We start from the raw sequence: 22642 nt of genomic DNA, 5'->3' as shown, positions 1-22642 counted from the left end.
TGGAGGCACTCACCATCGGTGCGTGGAACAGCGTGATCACGTCCAGCATTGACCGATCGGTGAAGATTTGGAACATCAATAACATCTTCGAGCAGGTGCATGTCATCGACAGGCATGAGTTGCAGATTGACAACATCAGCCTGTCGGAAAATGGCGATCTCGCCGTCACGGTAACACGCGGTTGCGTCGGTGTCTGGGAGATTCGCACCGGCCGGTTACTCTCCAAGCTGGCGGACAGTCCGCTCGGTGCGATTGTAACTCACGCTGAGATTACCCCCGACGGCCGGTACATAGTGTCGTCCGAGACGGGTAAGATATTGGTGTGGAATCGTGTCACGGAGCAGGTACTGGCCAGAGATACTCAACCCGGCATACAGCAGATCAACTTTGTCGAACACGGTGGTAAATACTTGACCGTTTCCTGTCCCCAAGCAGTCAGTGGCTCGAGTACCGCTACGAGCGGTGCGGGTTCCGGCTCGGCTACGGACGATAATGGCATACAGGCGCATGCAATCGTACGCAGCCTGCCGGACGGTGCGAAAGTCTTCTCGTACGATTATCCTGTGCGCTTGGTGCCCGGCTTACCGTTCCGCTGTGCCGTCATTTCGGCCGACGGGCAACACATTCTGTGTGCGTCTACGGACAAGAACGGGAAGGATGCGATCGCCGTATTCAACGCGGCCAGCGGGCTCTTCATGCATCGCATCTCGCTGCGTACGTGCAACATCAAGGAAATAGTATCGCTGCTGCCTTTGCCACACAAACCCACCCAGGTGGCGGTGCTGACGAACGAGAAGGGCAGCATCATGGACATCAAGACGAAGAAGCACGTACGATCGATACCGAAATGGAGCGGTACCTGCACGACGGATGGAAAGTTTGGTCTGTACGCACCTTCACGCGGTGGCCTTGAGCTACTGGAGCTTAAGAAGGGATCGACGGTAAAAACGTTCATCCCCAAGGTAGCCGAGGGTGTATTTACGGTGATCTGCATGTTCACGTCCACGGATGAGTACGTGCTGTACTATCACAGCGGACGCAAGACGCTGCGAGTGTTCCGCACAAACGATGCGGAGATGATCGCCAACTATCGCATGCAGGCGGAACTGACGGCTATACGCAGCACCTCGGACGGGCGCAGTCTGGTGCTCGGTACGGTTGATGGGTGCATCTCCGTGCTTGCTATTGCCGATCCGAAGAAGGACGAAATGCAACAATTCCTCAAGGAATTACCTTCGCGTGATGCTAATGTACGACGGCCGTGAAATGTGACTGCAGCGTAGATGCGCTATTGATTGTTTTCTCTCATTTCATCTCCTTTCCATTGCAGTGGAAGAAAAAGCTTGCGAAACAGAAAGCCTCGGCCCGCTTCAAGGCGGCGATGCGTTTGGCGTCTATTTCCACACGCTTCGGAACACCGATGGATGACGATGAGGACGATGAGGAGGATGATGGTGCCGCCAGCACCACAAATGGCGGCGACAAAGCAGCAACAACAGAAACGACACCGGAACCTACGGTGGCCGCGGCCGAAGGGGAGTAGTTTATAAATGGATCTACGCCGGAATTCTTAATGCGTAGAGAGCTTCCATTTCTTCACAATTTTATGGACACTGAAGCTGTTTCCCTTTAAACTAATTACCTATCCGTAACGATCTGTTTCATGTTGTTGATTATAAATTATCAATGCAAAAGAAATAAATTCACATGTTACTATATCTGCCTCTGTCTTATCGTGATGTTTGAAATTTAAATAACATTTGATATTGTTATTGTCTGTAGCATGAACTCAAAAACGTATTAAAACGTAATCCAGGTCTTCGGAATTGTTTGTAAAGTGACCATCACTGAATCATCATTGATAGGTCTTATGTTGAAGACCTTTGCTAAAGCTACGACTAAGTGTCTTATTATCCCAAATGTAATGAGCCTCGTAGACGTATGTACATTACGGCGTGCTACACCACTTGCAGCAGGTACTGATGGGGAAACGTTTTGGTGCACGCAAGCCGTCAGTCAGTTCTGAGCTCTCAGATCAACAGAAATGCACTTTTTGTGAGCCTTTATTTTGAGTTTTCAACACAGCGTAATGGAGGCGCCCAGTTGCGGCGCATTCCTCGTGACTAGTACATGGCACGTATTCACCTAATCATGTGTCCACAGACTCTTTAAAGCCCAGGCTTTTCCTCAACGATAGCTTTTCGCGTTAAAAAGTGCATCAGCCCTTACAAACATCCCAGCCGAGGCCAACTTATTAACGAAGAAGGTGCATGCATATTTTTAAGATTATTCAGGATTTGTTCAACTGATTCGACCAATAAATTGAACAAGAGACTCATAACCGTACGTCAACACTAATAATTCGGATGAAGCGCAAAAAAAAAACGGACGGAGGGCAATATCTTTTTACATGAATTAATATTATTCAAATATAGTTTTTTTTTTTTTTTATTTTCATCGGGTTAAGCAATTCTTGTGAGTCTGATTACGTGTGTTGAATGCTATCCGTTTTTGTCTCTGTGGATTTGATTCTTTTGTTTTTGTTGCACTTCCAGAGACATTCATCAATATACCGTAATTGATTCGTAATCACAACACAGGAACGTCGAATTTTGGTGTAATCTGATATTGCAAGATAACACATAATTCAAACAAAAGTCTCGTGTACACACACGCTTACGCACGATTCTTAATGTTCGAACGCTTTCGTTAGGCAAAACAAACCGACTGGCTACCTTTTAGCACTACCAAAAAACGAAACAAAAAAAAAATACAAACAAAATCAACCCTGTCCACCTTATCTTTTCAAGCATCCAATCAACAGTGGAAAAAGTCTTTTTTAACGTGCGCAAAATAGAGGTCATGGTGAAGAAAACTCTCTTGTCTAAACATAACAAATTCCTACGCAAGCGGTTTAACTTTGTTGCTGAAGGTTAACTATGCGCGGGTTTGGGTGTATATATCATCCTGCTTTCCAAACTTTTTGCTACTATATTTCCCAACTGTTGTCTCCCACACGATCCTTATGTATTCGCAATATGTAGTAGGGTGAAAGTTTAAGTAATGTGTGTATAACCTGTAAGTCTTTTCGAAAAAAACCCGAATGTGTGTCACTGGTATGAATTATTTGATAAACAAGGTACATATTTTCAACAGTTTCGAGAGGGAACAACTTAAACAGCCCACTTCAGCATCGCACAAGGCCAAAAACGAATATTGTACTGCAGGCTCAACGTACCGAACAGGCAAAACAAAACCCATACATCGTGATTGATGACACATTCCCCTCTTTCAAACCATCACACACATATGAATTACCTAGAATAAGTTAAAAAAAAAACGCAGTTCAATATAACCCTAACGCGATTAACGTGAAATGGGGCGGGGAGGATAAAAATGGAACCTTAACATCTAATACGTGGTTTGCCACTCGGGTGTGTGTGCTCCAACAAGGGTACTGAGGAAACTGGCCAACATACACAAGCGGCAGCTCAGAAAAAGTGATTTGTTAGTATTAAAGACAAACTTATATTACACTTTAATCGTTCAGTCGTAAAATTCAACACAAATAAACCGGGTGAGGGACAATAATTGTTGTGGCGCATCTCAGATGCTGCCGTCCATCGGCATTCGATTGTGCGCTAGGCGTATGGTGATTTCTGATAATGGGTACTTCACTTGTTGCTCTAAACGCAACTGCTTTTTTTTTGCTAGGTTCTGATGGGTGTAACGGGAGGAAGGAGGGAGAACCGGGAGAATTGAATGGATGAGTATTTTTTTCCTTTTCCACCAGTCCCAACCAGCTCGACCGGAGGGTTCCAAGAGAGACAAAGATTTAATACCATGCTGAACATAACAAAAGGACGTTGCACGCGTACCGCCGTGGAATGTTTGTTGATGACACCATCATCATCATTCACTACCATCATGTACACTCGCCTGCCTTGCAGAATTCCCGCCGATACGCGTGCATGCCCTAATGCCGGTTAGCGTATACTGACTGACATGCGCTAGAGACTCTTATCCACTTTTGCCTATCGTTTAAGAGAGTTCACTTATGCTGCTTTAGTTGCTCGAGCTTTTGCTGCAATAATTCCCGACGCTGAGAAGTTGTACCACCACCTACGGGAGTTCCGGTGAGGTTGCTTTCATGACCCAGTCCCGTCCCATCCAGCCCTCGACGAATGGCGAATTTGCTCCCCTGCATTTGATTTAGGTTCAAATTCTCGTCCGTAATTATCCCACCGCCGGTCACCGCTGTACTACCGAGCGCTGTTGTTGTTCCGTCTATTGACAGTTGGGTGCCAGTCGTGCCTAACATGCTCGTGCGATTTGGTTGGCCACCAACGGATGTTTTTTTCTAAAACAGTAAACATACATTTGTAATTACCCTGCGTAGGCACATAAAGGAATTAAAAATAAATATATTTATTGTCTGTTATCTAACTTCACACACTGATTGAAACCTCAGCTGCACTTCCTCTCTTCGACGATTGATTCATTTCACAAAAATTCACTAATAGTGTTTACTGGCCAAGCCAACTATCCTGGAAAGTAACAGTTGCAAATTGCACTTGGTAATGATTTCAAATCAACTTTACATTCGTTTTTTATACAGCTATTTTAGAATCCGACTGTATATGCAACCCTTAGAGCAGGTTAATCTTCATTCTAGCTTTCGAAGGAACGCTCTAGTTAGGATTGAAAGTACAATCAACAGACATATAACTCCAATGATTGTCTTCATTAATTGAAAAGTGCCCACAAATCAACCAAACTTTGGTTATAACTTATTTCTATAATGAATATGAATGAATGAAGCTCTTTACCACTTACCATAAGGTGATTTAGTCGATCCATCCAAAAGTCCGGATTTTGTTTGTTTTGTGTGCCACCTGGAGATAAGGAAACAAACGCAAATGTTAGCAGAACCGTACAAATAAACGAATACCCACACAAATGCATATTAGTAACGCTTACCTTTACTACCATCAGAACCGCTTTCGAGGCTGGCATTTACAGCGATATATTTCTGATACTCCGAACCCACCACCGTACCATGGCTGTCGCCGTCACCACTGATCATGGTGCCACGCGTACCGCCATGGTTGTTATTGTCACTGTTAAGTGCATTATTCTGGGCGGTGACCATCATACCCGCTGCTGTACCCGGCCGTAACGAGGGCGTGTTACCGCCCGCTTCACCATCACCGACCACCGCCGTACCGGTCGCATCCTTGTTGATGTTCTTCAGAATGCGCAGCACGTACGAGTGTAGCTCCGACCGGGTCGGAATCGTATTCAAGTGCTGCAGTATAGCGTTACCCTTGATTTTGGTCATATTGTGAATGATGGTTTTCACTGTACGCAGCGGCATATCGGATGGTCGCGATTGCCACCACGTCGAGGGAAGGGCAAGCATAAACTCGTGAACCTCCAGCAACACAGCCTCGTAATCGAGCTCGGCCAAGCGGTCCGGTATGACCTTCACGTTGCGCCAGATGCACTTCATCTGTAAATCGGTAAACTTTGGCAGGCAACTGGTCTGGCAGGATTCCTTCAGCAACCGAATGAGGGCACAGTTCATGTAGGTGAAGTTGGTACGATCCAAAATCTTCAGACAAATCCCATTCACCACCTTTACGAACTGTGCATCATCGATACCGGTGACGAGACGATTATCCGCCATTAGTCCCAATAGCACGGAGATTATGTTTTTGATCGACATGATCGTCAAGTGCTTTCCAAGCGATTTTGAGGCAAAAAACATGAAGATGCTGTGCAGTAACGGTTGATAAATGTTCATCGATTCTGCTATCGGCTTTTGCTGGATGTTCTGTATGGATTGTACCGTGAAGACAGGAGTGATGGATTACATTAAGAAAATCATACGGGACATTAACTAGAAAATATGAAATGCATACCTTAAATTGTTGTAGTACGTGTTGTATGTACATTTCCTCGTATCCTCGCAGTACCGCTTGTTTCTCCGGGGATTGCATGATATCCGTCAGCTCGTTTAAGGCGGCATGTGCAGCGTAACTGTCCGTGTTACCAATTCCACGAATGATGCGTACCAAGTTTTGATCCATCTTTGGGAGAGCATCAGTCAAACTATAGCAAAGACACACACACAAATACAGTATACTTAGATATGAATTTAGCAAAAAAAATCAACATACAGTTAACATGTTTCTACAGATCATTTCAATACGTTATTTTTCATGAACTAAATTGCACTACGTAACGTATGAGAGTGAAAACACCATTTCCTTATACCTTGGTCCAACAGGCGGCGCAGGTTTTGGTTTGGGGATTAGTCCGCTACCTTCTACGGATGGGCGAATGCTGGATACCGTGTGTTGATGGTGAACGGGTGATTCACCTGGTCCGCCCGAACCCGCGGACGACAGCAGGTTGCGTTGGGTAAGCTGTCGAAATTTCTCCTCCGGATATGATACACCGTTCGCTGCGATCACGGTCAGCTCATCATAGATGAAGGAATCATCCATCGGGCTTAGGACGGTTTTGCCTAGCTCATCAGCCTTCACCCAGTTCCGTTCGATATCTGCTATCACATTCTCATCGAGCTTGAATGGACCCTTCACCACTCTGGGTTGTGGAGGTTCCGGTACAATCATTCTACAATAGTGAGGAAAGGAAATAATACCACCCAACACCCCGCAATTTAGTTAACGCACTACTCAGAAAAGATTTTTCATACAAAGACGAAACAGAAAGATAGAAAGCAACACTTCACACGCATCAAGCAACAATTATATAATACAGTTGGTCTAATCAAGATAAACAAATCAGAATTCAATCTAGCCAAAAGATGAGCATTATGTCTTTAACGATATCAAGACAAAAAACAACACAATTTGGAGTTCATTCTGATTTGTTAAACATTTGAGTTTTCGATTTCGTTCAAATTCCATATACTAGTACTTTACGATTAGTGTTGTAATAAATGTGACATCTGAATCTGAGGTAGGATAAAACTCACTTCATCGGTACAACGACAGCATCCGCATGCGAAGGTACTAACGCTTCCTCTTCATCCATCATGTCATCCACACCTCCATCACCACCAACGCCAGCCACAGCAGCCGGCAACCCCTGTACGGCTGGAACGATGCTTTCCTTTGCCACCATCGTAGTTTCGTTGAGATTGGTGCCTGCGCCCGGAATTGGCAATTTTTTCGTTGGCAGCACCGACGTTTTCTTCGAGCGCTTGATGCGCTCGTCCAACATCGACAGATCCTTGTCCGACAGCTGACCGATCAGTTTGTAAATCTTCTCACCGGTTAAAAAGTACGCCTGCACCACAGCGTTCAACGCTGCATTCCGTACCGCGTTGTCACGATCGGAAATGTGCCGTGCTATTTCCTTCAGCGCGACCGGTTGCGATGGTTGACAAACGGTCAAACCGTACGTCTCAATCAGATAGCCCAACTCGTCCAAACATTCCGCACGCTGTCGGGCATTTTTCGACTTGAGCGCATCCATGATGAACACGAACACCTTTGAGAACGGGTAAAGCAAACAAATCTGGCGCAGTAACGTACGCACACCGTTCCGCACCACGTCCTTTGGATCGCCTATCTTTATCAGCAGATGCGGCACGAACGAGCTACCTTCGATGTCCGCCAGCATGTACTGTCGATCGACCAACCGTTGAAAGACCTGGTTCAAATATTCCAAGCCCTTCAGCAGTACGGACGGGTTGGTGTCATAGAAACGCAGTGAAAGCCACTTCATGACTAGGTCCAAGTTGCATATCAGTGCTTCTTCGTTCGTCGCCAGATCTTCCATCAGTGCATCGATTACCTTCAGATGGTACCGGAAGTCCTCGTGGAACATGTTCACCATTAGCGCTTTGTTTACGTTGGCCGTTTGCATTTGCTCCTTGAGCAGCTCGTAAAACTCCTCGCGCGGGGTGGTGAATGTCCACTTCAACACTTTCAGCTTCTGCTCGTCTACGAAACGTTGCTTCTTCAGCCCATTTACAACCAACAGAGGCGCCAGCGAATCGGCGTCTTCTTCCTTCTTTCGAGACGAACTGCCACCGCTACCAGCGCTACCAACACCTGCTCCACCGCCACCCGATTTATCTGATCCTGCCGAACCCGATCCCAAACGACCAGCAGCACCAGCACCACCAGCAGATTTAGTCGTCTTCAGCTTAAGTCCACCCTTGCTAGCGACTGATTCTTCCGCTGGCGGGGTGGCTTTCGCGGGAGGGAGCTGCTTCACCGGTAAATTTGGTCGTGTTTTATCGAGTGCTGCCTGTATGTCCTTTTTCGATATGGGTTTTTGCTTGTCCAATGCCTTCACCATTGCGTCATATCCCAGATGTATCATCACACCCAGTATAGCATCATTGGCGTTCTTGCGCACATCCGCACTACGATCAGTAATGTGTGTATACAGATGGGGTAGTATGGCCTGCAGCTCGTCCTTCGGGATGCTCTTGGTGGGCATGTTGGGCAATTTCTCTGCCAGCCACGCGTAAAGCTCAGTACGTAATGCCGGACTGCCGGTCTTAAGCGCATCGGCTATCATTTCACCATCGAAGAAATCTTTATAGCCGGCCTGTTCGCCCCACGTATTGATGCAGGTGAGACAGGCGCTTCGAATGAAACTTTTACCGTCGCCAAGCCCTTTTAGAAAACCGGGGAAAAACGCTCGCACATACTGCCGACACGGGGGACCCATCGCAATGGCCATCTGCTGACAAATCTCAACCGAGGTTTGTGCAATCTTAGCATTGCTATCAACCAACCGTTGCGCCAGCACTTGAGGCAAATCCCCCAGGGTCGGTTTGATAAGCTTCGCCTCAGCAATAATTGTTTGCAGTCGCACCAAGCCCTCGTTTCGTGTTTTCCAATTCTTGTCCGAAAGCTCCGTCAGCAGTGCTTCCGTTATTTGTCCCGATATATCGATTCGTGGCAACAGATCGTTAACGTTCACCATGGGTGCGGCATCCTCATCGCCAACTTCGGCAGCGTCCTCGTCATCCCCATCACCGCCAGCGGATGTTGATTTAGCACTTGCTCCCCGTGTCGGAGTCGGCGGCTTTTGACCGGCACATCGCTCAAATTCCGCCATAATCTGCTGCTTGAGGGCCGGTTTTTCATTGTCAAAAAACATTGTTAGCGGTTGGCCCATGAATAGGTACATCGTACCCAGCAGTGCAATACCAGCAGTACGTACGGCTGGGTTAATACTCTGAACCGCCTTACGGGCACTTTCCAGCAGACCCTTTGCCTCGACCTGGAATCCAAACTCTCGCAGTGCTGTCGCCACCCATAACAGGACCTCCTGCTGCACTTTGGGTGATTTTTGCTGCTCAAAGGCAAACTCCATCACGCGCTGTACGGTGTAGTCCAACCGGGCACCACCTTCGGCAATCGCTGTCAGCAGCGTTGCAGCCGCCGTTCCATTTTTCGCATCGCCCAGCTTCTCCGTCACATCGGTTAGTAAATAATCGGCCGTGGTAGTTGTGATGCCGAAACGCTCCACAATCGTTCGCGCTGTGTCGAGCTTTCCTTTCAGCACCTGAAAATTGGTATCTTTGAAGCCTGGTTTCTTTGCTAGCGAGCGCAGGAGGATTTGCGACAGGCCTGGTTTCGTTTCCAGCCCCGCGATGGCACCGGCGAAAGATTCAACCGCACTCAGGCGCGTCTTCCAGTTCGCATCCATGAGTCCACCGATGGCGTCAGGTGGTAACATTTCACCCGCCCGCTCATCGATCTCCTCCTGTGACAGATCTTTTTCCGTGTTCGGTGCCGCCGCGGAAGCGCCGGCTTTAGCACCACCCGTACCACCTCTTCCACCGAGAGAACCTCCGGTAGCACTCTTCTTTAGGCCACCACCGGATACCACCTTTTTGACCACGGTCGCTGCTGTCGAAGGACGTGGAACACCTGCCGATCCACCACTTCCGCCCGATGCACCAACTTTTGTCTCCGATGGTGCCTTTTTGATCGTCGTAACCGTTTTTGCGGGTGCTGTTGCGGGACGCTCTTTACGGGCAGCAGGAATCTTGACCGTTATGACCGCACGATCGCAGCTCTCCTTTATCTTGGCCATTTTCAGTGCGTCCACCTCGGTCAGGTACGGTGCGATTATTTTCTCACCGACCAACTTCATGGCGGTTCCGATTGCATCTGCCGAAGCATCTCTTACGGCCGGATCGGGTTCGTTCAACGTTTTCAGCAGCGCTGCTATCAGTGGTTTGAGCACTTTCTTCGAAAGCGCTGCAGGCAGGGTTTTGGTGAACGAACGCGCAAGAAAAGATGCTGTCTCCATCTTTACGCTTGGATTCTTGTTTCCCAGTGCTTCGAGTACATCCTCCAGGATAGCTTCTATCGTTGTCGAGGGATATATAGCGTCTATCGCGTCCCTCAGAGCCGTTACTACGTTCGATTTTTTCTCTTTAAACTTTTCAAAAATCGCTGGAACACAAGCCTGCAAAGGAATTGTTCAAAACGTTAATAAGTGTTTCATAAATGCCGACGGTTTAAAGTAGTGTTGCGCAATGAATCTTTAGAGATAACTCTTTTGGGCAGAGTTCGTTCGTTCGTTCAGATTCAACACCACACTAGTTTAGGGTTCGGACTTACCCCCGCGTAAGTGTTGAATTTCTTCCCCAATCCTTTCGCCAACATAGCTAAACATTTTCCACCGAGTGCCACGAGTACCACATTTGTGTCTTTTGTTATAACCTTCTTCAGCGCACGCACCACATCCCCATAATCTCCCGGTTGAAGTTTTGGATTTTGCAGCAATGTCTCCAACGCTTCCACAGATTCCTTGCGTTCCTGCCATTTCTTAGCCTCTAGCTTGTCAAAGAAATCTTTCGGCAGTTTCGACAGTATGTCAACCGGATCGATCAGATCCATGGGATCGATCTCATCTCTAACATCACCACCCTCCGGCCCATCACCATCATCCTCGCCCTCGATGCCGTCCACGGCCGAGGCCGCAATCTGATGCTGCTTTTCTTGCTGCGAACGCAAGTATCGCACCGGGATAGCTTTTTCATTGCCAATCTTTTCAAACTCCGTGTCCAGCTCGGTCAGCAGTACGGCCGGCAGGGAAGCAATCTGTGACTTGAACGCTGCCCCAATCCACCGATAAATCTCCACCGTCAGTGTTTTCGATTCATCGCGCACGGTCTTATCGCGGTCGCTCAACAGGGCGGGCAAACGTTTCACGATCGGTTTGATGTTGATTACCTTGTTGCCAAACTCGCGCAACGCCAGCGTAATGGCACTGACACAGGCGGCAACTATTTTGGGATTCTTTTGCTCCGTACCCTTAAGCAGCTCTTCCAGCACGGTTTCCTGCTTCTCGATCTCTACGTACATCAGTGTGATTTGCACCGCCAGTTCCTTCGTTTTTGTCTTCGGTGCACCGATGCATTTCGTCACGATGCCACCCATAACCTCGCCAACCGTCTTCCCTGCATTGCCGCTGTTCTCCACGAACACAAGCGCCGTCTCGAGACCCTTCTCCTGCGCGACCGCATTGCTGTCTATGACGAACTTTTTGATCAGCCCCAGGTACTTATTCCACTCCGGGGACTTTTCGTCGTCGATGGTGCGAAACAGTTTAGCCGCTTCCTCGTACCCGTCGACACGGGCCTTCCACAACTTGTGCACGCAGCGTTCATCGATCGGCAGCTTCTTGTATTCTGTGTCCTCCTCCATAGTTACTTATGCACGATGCGCTATGTGGCGAATGATGGTTGTGGTTATTTTTCGTTATTAATTTGCCTAAATTATTTTTCCAAAGCTCTGTCTGATTTGTCGCGCGTTTGATGGCCGCAATCGCAACAACGCGCACTATAAACCCAGATTTACACGTACAGGTAGCGACGGCGAGTCTGTAACGGGAGAAAAGAAAACGACGGAGATGAATTAGTTGTGTTTTTCCTTTTTCTTCTGCCCAATCGTCATCATTAGCAGTCTCTCCTAGCAACGAAACACAACACCCAAACGTATCGGGGAACGACGTGCTTTGTTCACAGGAAATCAGCCTTTCTTTTTCTTTGGGGTCGCGCATCACCCAATATCACACGGCGAAGGGGATGGAAGGTAACCAGTGGGTAGGAAATAACACACAAAAAAGCCACAGCAGCCCATTGAAATGATGCCTAAAACTTTCTCTTCTACGCTACACACTGTCACAGCGGCTTGTCCACGGACATAGGCACCGAAATATCGGCACTTCGGCCAGATTGAGCAAGGTTCCGCTGGATCGCCTTCACCGGAAAATACCATTTTAAAATGTACAAGCATGGGTGGTTTGATGGTCGCACCAAATCTAGAATCATAGTAGGCGCACGACGCGTCGTCAAGTTCATGCTGTTTATCGATTTTACCCCGTCGCAGCACCAGCAGCAACAACACCAACTTTACCTTGCATGAAACGGCGATGGACGGTTTCACTTCCGATAGGCGCGCTCGTGTAAATGCTTTTCCTGCCTTCCGATAACTATCCGGTGACGATCGCTTACCGAATTCACAATCTTTCCCAACTCATCCTCACCTGGCGCGTACCCATGGGATGGTCCGGAACCGATTATAGCCTATTTTTGCTGCAATTTCCACAGACGGAACATCCAGCCCCAGCAGGAAAACACCATTGCACTGCTCTAGCAAACTAGCTCTCGCTCCCGATGACAAACATGTGTGGCAACTCTCTCTGTTCCAACTGCTCTCTTCGCTGGTAGATTGTTCGAAAACGGAACATCTTGGCATAACGCGCTCGCGGCGCATTTTCCTCTTTTACTCTACCCTTTGCCACCATACACCGCTACACACCCCGAGCCAACTATTTCCTTCCGAGGAAATGCACAAGAGATATTTATTTCGTCACTCCTCCATATCTTCATCTCTGTCAATCGTAACTGCCTTATGAAAACAGAGCGACACCTCCACCGCTTCTTTCCATTCCCTCTCCAAACCCCTTCCCAAGACCCCTAACCGATGAACAGATGCATCAATTTTACAACAAACTTACCCAATTATTTCGTCTTCCCGGGTTAATCACTTCGCGTGCCTTCTGTTTCCGACCGCAGAATGATTCATTGGACAAGATTCAAATCGCTGTTCAATCGGCAATGTATCCGTCGACGGTTTCCGCCACACAATGGCGTTCGGCTGCGGGACCGCTTCGACTGTGCGATCGGTTCACACAGTATGGCGTACTTTACGCGATAACTAACACGGCACGGTAGCACCGCAAGGTATTTCACGATAAATACTTTCAAAAACAACAAAACACAAACGACAATAAAAAACGGAAACAATCAACGCGAAAACGAACACGCACTGCCGCGATTTACACAGCTCCCGTTTTTGTTCGTTAGCGCAGTGTGTGTAGTTTTCTTCAAACAGCAGCAGCAGGGAGCGATGAAACGGTTTTGTGTACAGAAATGGCGAGAGCGAGAGCGCGCAATCTTTCAATTTGAGCGCGATGCGTTTATGGTGGCTGAATCTGGTGTGCAACTTTAGAGTCACATTTCGGAAATTTGAAAAGGCCGTTAAACATTACAAAATTTCGATGCATGTAATGGCAAGAGTTCTGTTTTACCTACTTACTTATTAGGCACCATATTCGATTGGAGGTTTTAGCCTGCTAGAAGACTCCTCGTGAAACTGCTCGTGGTCGAGCGTCATTGTTAGCCAATTTAATATTCGTTTCCTAATTTATATATGGGCTTTCTTACGAAAGCATCTACGCCAGCTCAATATGGGCCTACCACATTAACTCTGTCCATCTGGACAAGCTAAAAAGACTTAATGGGCTGGGTTATCCGGTGTCATTCTCATGACATAACCAGCCCATCGGCAGCTTCTTTTTTTTCTCAGACGGTAGGAAAACCGGTTGGCACCACTATTTTCGATAGGATATAAATTTCTTTACCAAAAAAAAAAAGAACAAAACAAAGTAGTATAGCATTTCACATTTCGTTGAACAAATATATTTCGCACAACTGCTCTCGATAGACCAACGATCTCTTGCCTTCCCTTACCGGATATGATTATTGGCCAGTACAATCTACAATGTAAGACCACTGGAAATTTAGAGAGGATTAACAGCAGTAACTTAGTTACTCATAGCAATTCTCGTATTATTATTATTATTATTCGAAACCCCCAAAAAAGCACCCACATTCCAAAGGCAGCAGAAAATTGAAAAGTTATAATGAAGCACAAATAAGTAAAAAAAATACGCAAAGCAAAATATTAAATCAAAACAACCACGATCAACATGATCGGCAAGATTCTAACGCGTGTACAGACACACGCACACTTTCTCGCCAGTTGTGGCCGGAGATGGTCTTTTACATCTTAATGATGTCTTGTACTGCGGCTGCAACGGAACGTGCCGAAACGCCAAACATATCCACGAGCACGGAAGGCGGACCGGAACGAGGCAGCTTATCCACGCCAAGATGCTTCACGACAAAATTCCTCTGTTCTGCAAGCGCGGACAATACCGCTTCTCCTAGACCACCTTGCCTGTTTACGGGTAGAATAAAACATAAAATGAGCCAAATGAGGTTTCGACGATGCCGCCATCCCAGCTTACTTGTAGTGATCCTCTACAACAACGACGCGTCCACCACACTGGGCACCATGCAGGATGATTCCTTCGTTGTCCAAGGGTTTGACAGTGAATGGATCAATCACGCGACAGTGAATACCGCTCTTCTCAAGCTCTTCGGCCGCCTTCAGTGCTTCGTACAGTGTAATACCGGCACCGATGAGCAATACAGAATCGTTTGCACTCTGCTTCACGACCTTGCATTTTCCAATCTACGGAATAAACAAAACAGCAGTGTGACTCTTCCTATTCGGACCGATCATAAATCGTGAAATACCTCAAATTTCTCATTGTTCTCGTAGATAACGGCAGTGTTGGGACGCGATGTGCGGATGAAACATACACCCGGAGTATTGGCAGCCATTTCGACCGCTCGCTCCGTACTGACTGCATCGGCCGGATAGAACACGGTACTGCCGGGGATCGTGCGGAACATGGCAATGTCTTCCAACCCCATCTGGCTCGGTCCATCCTCGCCGATACTTACACCACAGTGTGAACCGACAAAGTTAACATTCGTCTGCGAGATCGCACCCATGCGAATCTGGTCGAAGGCACGCGTGAAAAAGGTCGCAAACGTGGACACGAACGCGACGGTACGGTCACGGCAAGCCGCACCAATTGCAACACCGACGAGATTTTGCTCCGCAATGAAACATTCGATGAAGCGCTCCGGGAACGCTTTGCGCAGCTTGTCCGAGTAGGTAGAGTTCTTCGTGTCACCGTCCAGCGCAATAACGCGATCATTGTTCATCGCGATTTTGGCCAGTGCCGTACCGTACGCCAGGCGAGTGGCGATCTGTTCACCCATTTGATATGCGGGCGGTGTGGCAAGTTCGATACCCTTAATGCTCACCTTTGGAGCGTTCTCCTTTTGTGGCGATGGTGGTGCAAGAGCAATTGGGCCCGGGTTACGAATCAATTTTTGCAGATGCGCCACAACATCGGCGGCAACATCACCCAACGGCTTTCCGTGCCAGTTCTCCAGATCTTCAATGTTGGGGAAGTGTTTGCCCTTGAACGTTTTGGCAATGATCGCGGTGGGACGATCGGTTGTCGAGGCAGCCTCAAAGAACGCTTTGCAAAGTTCCTCCACGTCGTGTCCATCGACGACAATGGCGTTGAAGCCGAATGCGTCCAAACGCTTACGGTACACTTCCATCTGATGCTGCAGCGAGGTCGCCTCCGACTGTCCCAACCGGTTCACGTCGAAGATGACGCACAGGTTGTTCAGCTTGTAGTAACCGGCAAAGTGTAACGATTCCCAGATCGAACCTTCGGCCGACTCACCGTCACCGACGACCACGTACGTACGATAATCGGCCTTATCGATGTTCTTGCCTACATATGCCATACCGCACGCAACGGCTACACCTTGACCGAGCGAACCGGTGCCGACGTCGATAAAGTTCAGCCTGGGCGTTGGATGGCCTTCGAGATCCGAGTCGATCTTGCGCAGGTTCATCAGATCCTCCACCGGGAACAAACCCGCCTCGGCCCACGCCGCGTACAGGATCGGCGCAGCGTGGCCCTTCGACAGGATGAACCGATCCGAGGAAGCATCGCGCGGAGCAGAGAGTTTATACCGCATCGTGTTGAAGAACAACACCGACATGATTTCCGCAATCGACGCACATGACGTTGGATGGCTGGTGTGGTAAAGAGGTAAAGGAAATATTTGTATGAGTATGTTATAAAACAAAAACAAGCTACAAAAAGATATAATATCTATAGGCAGTAGTGACATCAAATCAAACCTAACTAATCTCAAGTATGGGCGGCCCCCTATCGCCGCACGTAACGGTTGAGTGCGTAAAATGAAAAAAAAAAAAAACAACAGAAGCATCTTATCCCTTGAAGAAGCAACCGGCGGCATTGGGCATCAAAACATGTGACGGGCTACTTGGATTGTGCGGGGCTCGGTTATCAATTGTTTATACTTGACTCACTGAATTTATTTTGCTCTTTTTGCAACTTTATGGCATCCTTGGGATGCAACGTAATCGAACCGTGCACGGAAGACAGCGGACATCAGCAGTGTGAGGGCACCTTGCGTCATTTATAGTCGGTTTTTTGTTTGTCAGACAGGCGTTTAGTTGTGTATGGTGTTTTATTCCACGCCAACTTCACTGCATGACTTGAAATCATACGGACTCCCTGATACGGTGACGACAGCGGAGTGGAGTGGGCAAACCGTTTGACCTCTTTCTGACCTTCGAAAAAAATACCCATTCAGACCGTCAAGCGATCGGTGCCGTTTTCGATCGTCGATTGACGACCGTGAGGCACGATTACTGGTGGCGTGTGTAACCCCCATGATACAGTGTACTCACCGCAATGATTTCGGGGTTAGGACATTCTAATATAATGTGTGCCTACACCGACGCAGTAACCTGTGCCTTTCACATTGCCAGAGGAAGGACGCATGAAACACGCATAGGACTCAAATTGTAAACTTAGAAATCCCGCATTCATCAACGATCCTCACGTGCATATGTGATCATACACGTGGTCCCATCATTGGCAGCTTGATGAGAAACTGGCTATGCGGTCCCGAGTTCTCAAATGTAAGAAATAGTAACTCTTTTTGTAACAAAAGCATTTTACAAGGCCAGTTACAGTGTTTTCCTCACAAGTCCGCTTCGGTTCATAATATTGTTTTATGTAGTCCATCTCTCTTTCTGGATGCCCAGTGTGGCCGCGCGAAACCGGCATCAAAGCGTACATACACACATATACACGCGACACCGGTTATGAAAGTTATCGAGAAAGCCGGTGAAAGGGCTAAATTCATTCGCTTCTTTACTCTTTTTTTTCGCTTCCCTATAGCCTGCTGCGCTTGTAACTTGTCACAAACCGGAGCCATTTTATCTAGATTCGCGATGAAACGCGAATGCTTCGTGCCTCGTGTGTTTGTCTGCCACCGATTCTACCCCCTTTTCCCTATAAGCCCTCGCTTACCCAGATTTTGACGCTTGCGTTGCGTTGATCGAATCGATACGCAGCTTGTGGGCAATATCCTTCAGCTCCTGGATGGTTTTGGCCTCTGGTTTGTGGTAGGTCGGCATGTTGTTGCTATGGAATTCGATGCTCACTAGGTTTAGAGGAGAATGTAATTTTCGAACGGTACTCTGCGGGCACTGTCGATTATGTCCTCACTACGATGAAGTTTTAACCTCTACTGAACGACCCTCGATGCGTGCCTCCACACGGCTCCAGCTCACCGACGTACAGTGAGTTACAAACCAAAAGGCTCAGCCGAATCATTGTTATTTTGCTATGAAACATAAACTTGTTTCTTGTAATGCGCTAGCAGCATAGTTTAATTTCGTAACTTTTATTAAACTATTTCATAAATACAAAATGTTACTTTCTTGTGCCGCTTAATAGTCAAGACTCACTGTAGTTCCGCTGCTGGAACTAACACCAACGGTTATGTGCGTATAATGCATGCCGGCTCTTTTCATAGACACACAACTACCAACGCATTGCGCAGCGTTGATAAAAAAATGAATTCTCATTACTCCGTCGTGACAATCGAAACAGCAGGCTATTTACAAATATTTGTTTGTACATGGCTATCTTCAGCTGAATGTGTAGTGTGTAGTTTTAGGAAATGATGAATTCATCACAGCCAGAAGATATTTCCGCCCCATTCAATCGTTGTAGGGTCCAAATATCCTTCCCATTGCCATTTTCCCGACAGGCGAATCGTTCGTTCTAAGTTCCCCTACATCGATTACAGGATTGGTAGTATTGGCCAACGACAAAACCCCGTTGGTTGCAACAGGATTTCCAATATACAGAAATCCTCATACCGAGAATTCCTGTCCGCGAAATCTGACAACGAAAAAAAATTTCGAAATTAGACTTATTAAAGCAATTGGCAAGACACCTTTACATATGAATTATTAGAAAATAGGCTAGTTGAGAACATCGGAAAAGTAAGTTAGATTAGCACGTGTGAATTTATTTTTAACCCTCATCAGCACTGCAAGGAAAGGCTCCAACATCTTGAATTCTCAGTCGACTTTGATTGTCGAACTTGGATCGCAGCTGATGTTACTGTAAACGCGATCCATTTCTTCGCCGACACACGTAAACAAAATTGTGACAGCGGGGATGTTTTGGTTCAGTAGCAGTGCGAAAACATGGACATCACGTCCCTTTTCAAAGCCTCCGTGAAAACGGTGCGGCTAAAACTGCCACCTCACAGTATCCCGCAGCTGGACAAGAATAGAATACTGCAGAAAAAGAAATCCACCCAGTCCGAGGTATGGGGCAAAGCCAAATCACTGAAGCAGCAGGTCACGTTGCTGAGAAACTTTCTGCTGGAGAACCGGGTGTCCTACATGCAACTGGCGGAACATCTAAAAAACTCCGCACCCCAAATGACGAACGAAGAACGCGACCTAATTGATCGGGAAACGGAAAAGACACTAGCGGATGCGGCGACGTTGATAGCCGGTTTAAAGCACGAATGTGCCGCACTTCAAACGGATAAGCAGGTGAAGGAATTTTTAAGTCTCGTGATAGATAGTTTGTATGAGTACGCGAATGGAATACGCAAGATCGCACAAGAGCAGAAACAGTTTCGTCACAAGCGTCAAATGGAAACGCTACAGTACATTAAGCTGCAGCCTAAAATGAAAACCGACCCGTACTCAAGACCGCTGGAGACTGTTCCACAAGAAAAGGAGCCTCTTTTACCCAGTACGGGTCGTGTTGAAAATTTGGACAGCTCTCGCAGTGCAGACAAATCCATCACGCAAACAGTTGAAGAGTTGGAAGATAGCAGCACGTACGAGGACTACGAAAACAATGACCTTAGTCCGGAAGATATACAGATGTTCGAGTCGGAAAATATTCAACTCTACAATGAGCTAAAAGGGTTGTCGGAAGAGGTAGAACAAATCCAGCGCAATGTGGCCGACATAACACAGTTGCAAGATATCTTCACCGAGAAGGTAAGATGCCAAGGAGGGGAGTTGCCGAACGAGCTTTTCTTACTCATCCGTTTTTTGTTTTTACTCGTAGGTAACTCTGCAAAATACCGATATCGATCGAATTGCTACGAATGTTATAGGAACGACCGAAAACATGAAGGATGCTAACGAACAGATAAAGCAAGCAATCCAGCGTAATGCCGGTCTGCGGGTTTGGGTACTATTCTTTTTTATTGTGATGTCATTTACGTTGCTTTTCCTGGATTGGTATAACGAATAAACGTAAAGGACCATAAAATGTCGCACACTTTCCGTGTGTTTGCATGAAGAATTTAAAGAAAAACATTCCTCAAACATTCTTTTTTTCTCATCAGCTGTTGCGCAAGGTTAATACAATTTGACGAAAAGGCCTTTCCTTCCCCAGTCAAAGTATGCCTTTTTTGCTTGACAACAAAATGTCAGCTGTCAAAAGTTTGTGGTCTAGAAAAGAGGGTGCAAATTTTGCCTTGCTTTCGATTACTTAACACTTGGTATTATCGGTGCAAGTTTTCCCGTTCCCCGGTGAAATAATATCGAGTGAGTTAATTGTGCCCCTGGAGCGTACCGTTTGATTCATTCCTCTTTTTCGCACCACAACAGAGATGCTCCGTTTTGCGGCTGGCCGTGTGTTAGGCGGACTTCGCAATGCCGCTGGGCTGAAGAACAGCCAATCGATGGTCGGTGCGATGGTTGTGCGTCACTCGCACAGCACCGAAACGGACGAGGAGTTCGATAGCCGCTACGAGGCATACTTCAACCGGCCGGAAATCGATGGCTGGGAGGCACGAAAGGCGATGAACGATCTGCTCGGCATGGATTTGGTGCCGGAGCCGAAAATTATCGTGTCCGCGCTCAAGGCGTGTCGTCGTCTGAACGACTATGCGCTGGCCATCCGTTTTCTGGAGGGTGTGAAGGACAAGTGCGGTGACAAGACAAACGAAATCTACCCCTATCTGCTGCAGGAAATCCGCCCCACTCTGACGGAACTCGGCATCGACACACCAGAGGAGCTGGGCTACGATCAGCCGGAGTTGGCATTGAAATCAGTGTACGACATGCACTAAATCTTCGTTTAATTTCCTCATGCCTGAGTGTGTGGTGCGTTGCCCTTACCGCCTCGACCGGGGCGGGTGGGCTTAGTCGTGGTCGTTTTGTCAATAATAAATAAATACACAGCCAGCTGTTACATAATTGGAATACCAACCCTGTGTCTGTGGTTTATTGTTATTATTCAAAACGGCAATGATTTTCAGTTACAACTGCTTTTTTTTTGTTTACCACAGCTTTAGTTGGACTTTGTTTTGCCCTTCCATTCGGTTAAAATGTTTGCGGCACGTTCCAGTGTGTCATCCCGCTTGAAGAAGCAATACCTCACGAAATTTTCCCCGAGCGGTTTATGTTCGTCGCTATAGAACGCGGACGGTGGAATGCCCTGCAGCCCGACCGTTTTGGTCATCCACTTGGTGAAGCGATAGTCGCGATACCTATCGGTTTCCTGGGACAGATCAACCTTATCGGCGAGCTGCGACCAATCGGCCACCATAAAGTATCCGCCTTGCGGTATCGTTGGATGCATACCGATGTCCTCAAGGAAACGCGCCATATAATCTCGCTTCGTAACGAGCTCGGTCGAAATGCTGTTAAAGTAGCACTCCGGGCTGGTCAGCTGATCAAGCTCCTTTTCAAAGCCTACTGCGATCGCTTCCTGGATCGGTGTCGCACACGTATACACACAGTTCTGGTGCACCATCTGCAAATTTCGCATCAATGCTTCAGGCCCGTAAGCCCAACCGATCTTCCAGCCGGTCAGCGAGAACGTTTTTCCCGCCGAACCGATCGTGATCGTGCGTTCCCACATATCCGGCAGCGTGCATATACGCACGTGCTGGTACGGTGCGTACACCATGTGTTCGTAGACCTCGTCCGACACGCAAAGGACGTTCCACTGCTTGCACAAATCCCCAACCATTTCCAGTTCCTGCCGACTCATGACCTTTCCCAGCGGGTTATGGGGCGTATTGATAATGATCATTTTCGTTTTCTCGTTGAACAGTTTGGCCAGCTCGATCGGATCCAGCTTCCAATCATCCGAAGATATTGTCCGACCGGTTTGTGTCTTGGGATATTGAGAAAAAAAAAAATTTCCTTGAAAAAATATCAAATTTCTGGCCATCTCGCTGCATATTTCTTACCGGTACCAAAGGAATGAAACGAGCCACACCGCCAGCAGCTTTCACCATCGGTTCGTAGCAATCGAAGAAAGGTTCAATTATGATGACTTCGTCCCCTTCATCCACATGACCTTGAATCGTTGCGTACAGTGCTTCGTACGCGCCAACCGTCACCAGTATCTCGCTGAGCGGATTAATCGTGCGACCAACCAATCCCGAATACATCCGGCTCAATGCCTGCACGAGTCGCGGATGACCGAAACCACGCGTATACTGGTTCGCCAACGGATCTGGACTATTGGCCGCGGCGGCCAACGCATTCAGCGCATACTTGGGTGCATGATAGTCCGGGAATCCTTGGCCAAGATTAAGCGGTTTGTATTGCAGCGCCAGCTGAATATACTCCACCCTGGAAAAATACGGATGCCGTAACTTCCGATGCAGCCAACCTGTTGACGTCCGTGGGAACTTGATCCATTTCCCTGTTTGCCAAAACTTACCACACACTCTTTGTCGCACCTTGATATCGCGCAGGAAGGTCAAACTTATTATTTGTTGACATCGTTCTTGCCGTTAGTGAGCGAGCGTACTGCCGAGCAAAATGCCCCAGGAACGGTGTTCGATGACAGAGCATTCAGTGTGTTTATATGGCAATTTTGAGGAAGAATATGATTTAAAAAGAAACAAAGGAAAAAATAATCACACCACGCGCACAGTCTGCGATGGGGCGCCTGCTAATAAGACAGGCGCGCAACTATCTTCGCGATTATCAGCGTCGTCATCATTGCGGTGAACCAGTTGTGGTTTTTTTTGGGGGTGTCTTGTGTGTTTTGCGTAACTTATCTTTGGTTTTGCTTTGGAGAA

The 22642-nt window shown here is 47.4% G+C and overlaps 6 protein-coding genes across 6 annotated transcripts in view; 3 read left to right on the top strand and 3 right to left on the bottom strand.

The window, feature by feature from the left end:
• LOC128706959 (NACHT and WD repeat domain-containing protein 2) overlaps positions 1-1543 on the top strand; it is an 8246-nt gene extending 6703 nt beyond the window's left edge. The window contains exons 10-11 of the mRNA XM_053801904.1: positions 1-1250; positions 1331-1543. The exon at positions 1-1250 is cut by the window's left edge and continues 409 nt beyond it. Of these exons, the coding sequence (XP_053657879.1) occupies positions 1-1250; positions 1331-1543 (1463 nt within the window). The remainder of the gene's footprint in view (positions 1251-1330) is intronic.
• Positions 1544-4051: 2508 nt separating this feature from the next.
• LOC128710508 (protein mini spindles) lies at positions 4052-11717 on the bottom strand. Its single transcript, XM_053805564.1, has 7 exons — positions 10629-11717; positions 7007-10473; positions 6280-6642; positions 5925-6114; positions 4981-5836; positions 4837-4895; positions 4052-4360 (listed from the first exon to the last, which is right to left on the bottom strand). Exons 1-7 carry the CDS (start codon positions 11715-11717, stop codon positions 4052-4054), a joined length of 6333 nt encoding a protein of 2110 aa, XP_053661539.1.
• A 2642-nt stretch (positions 11718-14359) lies between these two features.
• LOC128710424 (transketolase-like protein 2) lies at positions 14360-16262 on the bottom strand. The gene is made up of 3 exons (XM_053805478.1): positions 14900-16262; positions 14608-14834; positions 14360-14537 (listed from the first exon to the last, which is right to left on the bottom strand). Exons 1-3 carry the CDS (start codon positions 16235-16237, stop codon positions 14360-14362), a joined length of 1743 nt encoding a protein of 580 aa, XP_053661453.1. The 5' UTR covers positions 16238-16262.
• A 2511-nt stretch (positions 16263-18773) lies between these two features.
• LOC128708390 (syntaxin-18) lies at positions 18774-19848 on the top strand. The gene is made up of 2 exons (XM_053803367.1): positions 18774-19589; positions 19660-19848. The coding sequence occupies exons 1-2, from the start codon at positions 18774-18776 to the stop codon at positions 19846-19848; spliced, it is 1005 nt and encodes a 334-aa protein (XP_053659342.1).
• A 361-nt stretch (positions 19849-20209) lies between these two features.
• On the top strand, positions 20210-20716 carry LOC128709644 (cytochrome c oxidase subunit 5A, mitochondrial). Its single transcript, XM_053804649.1, has one exon. It carries the CDS (start codon positions 20210-20212, stop codon positions 20669-20671), a length of 462 nt encoding a protein of 153 aa, XP_053660624.1. The 3' UTR covers positions 20672-20716.
• A 176-nt stretch (positions 20717-20892) lies between these two features.
• Positions 20893-22412, bottom strand: LOC128718080 (kynurenine aminotransferase). The gene is made up of 3 exons (XM_053811754.1): positions 22279-22412; positions 21800-22187; positions 20893-21723 (listed from the first exon to the last, which is right to left on the bottom strand). Exons 1-3 carry the CDS (start codon positions 22410-22412, stop codon positions 20893-20895), a joined length of 1353 nt encoding a protein of 450 aa, XP_053667729.1.
• Positions 22413-22642: the final 230 nt, after the last annotated feature.

The sequence above is a fragment of the Anopheles marshallii genome, chromosome 2, assembly GCF_943734725.1.
Source record: "Anopheles marshallii chromosome 2, idAnoMarsDA_429_01, whole genome shotgun sequence".
Taxonomy (NCBI): domain Eukaryota; kingdom Metazoa; phylum Arthropoda; class Insecta; order Diptera; family Culicidae; genus Anopheles; species Anopheles marshallii.
This window is presented reverse-complemented; position numbering and strand designations above follow the sequence as displayed.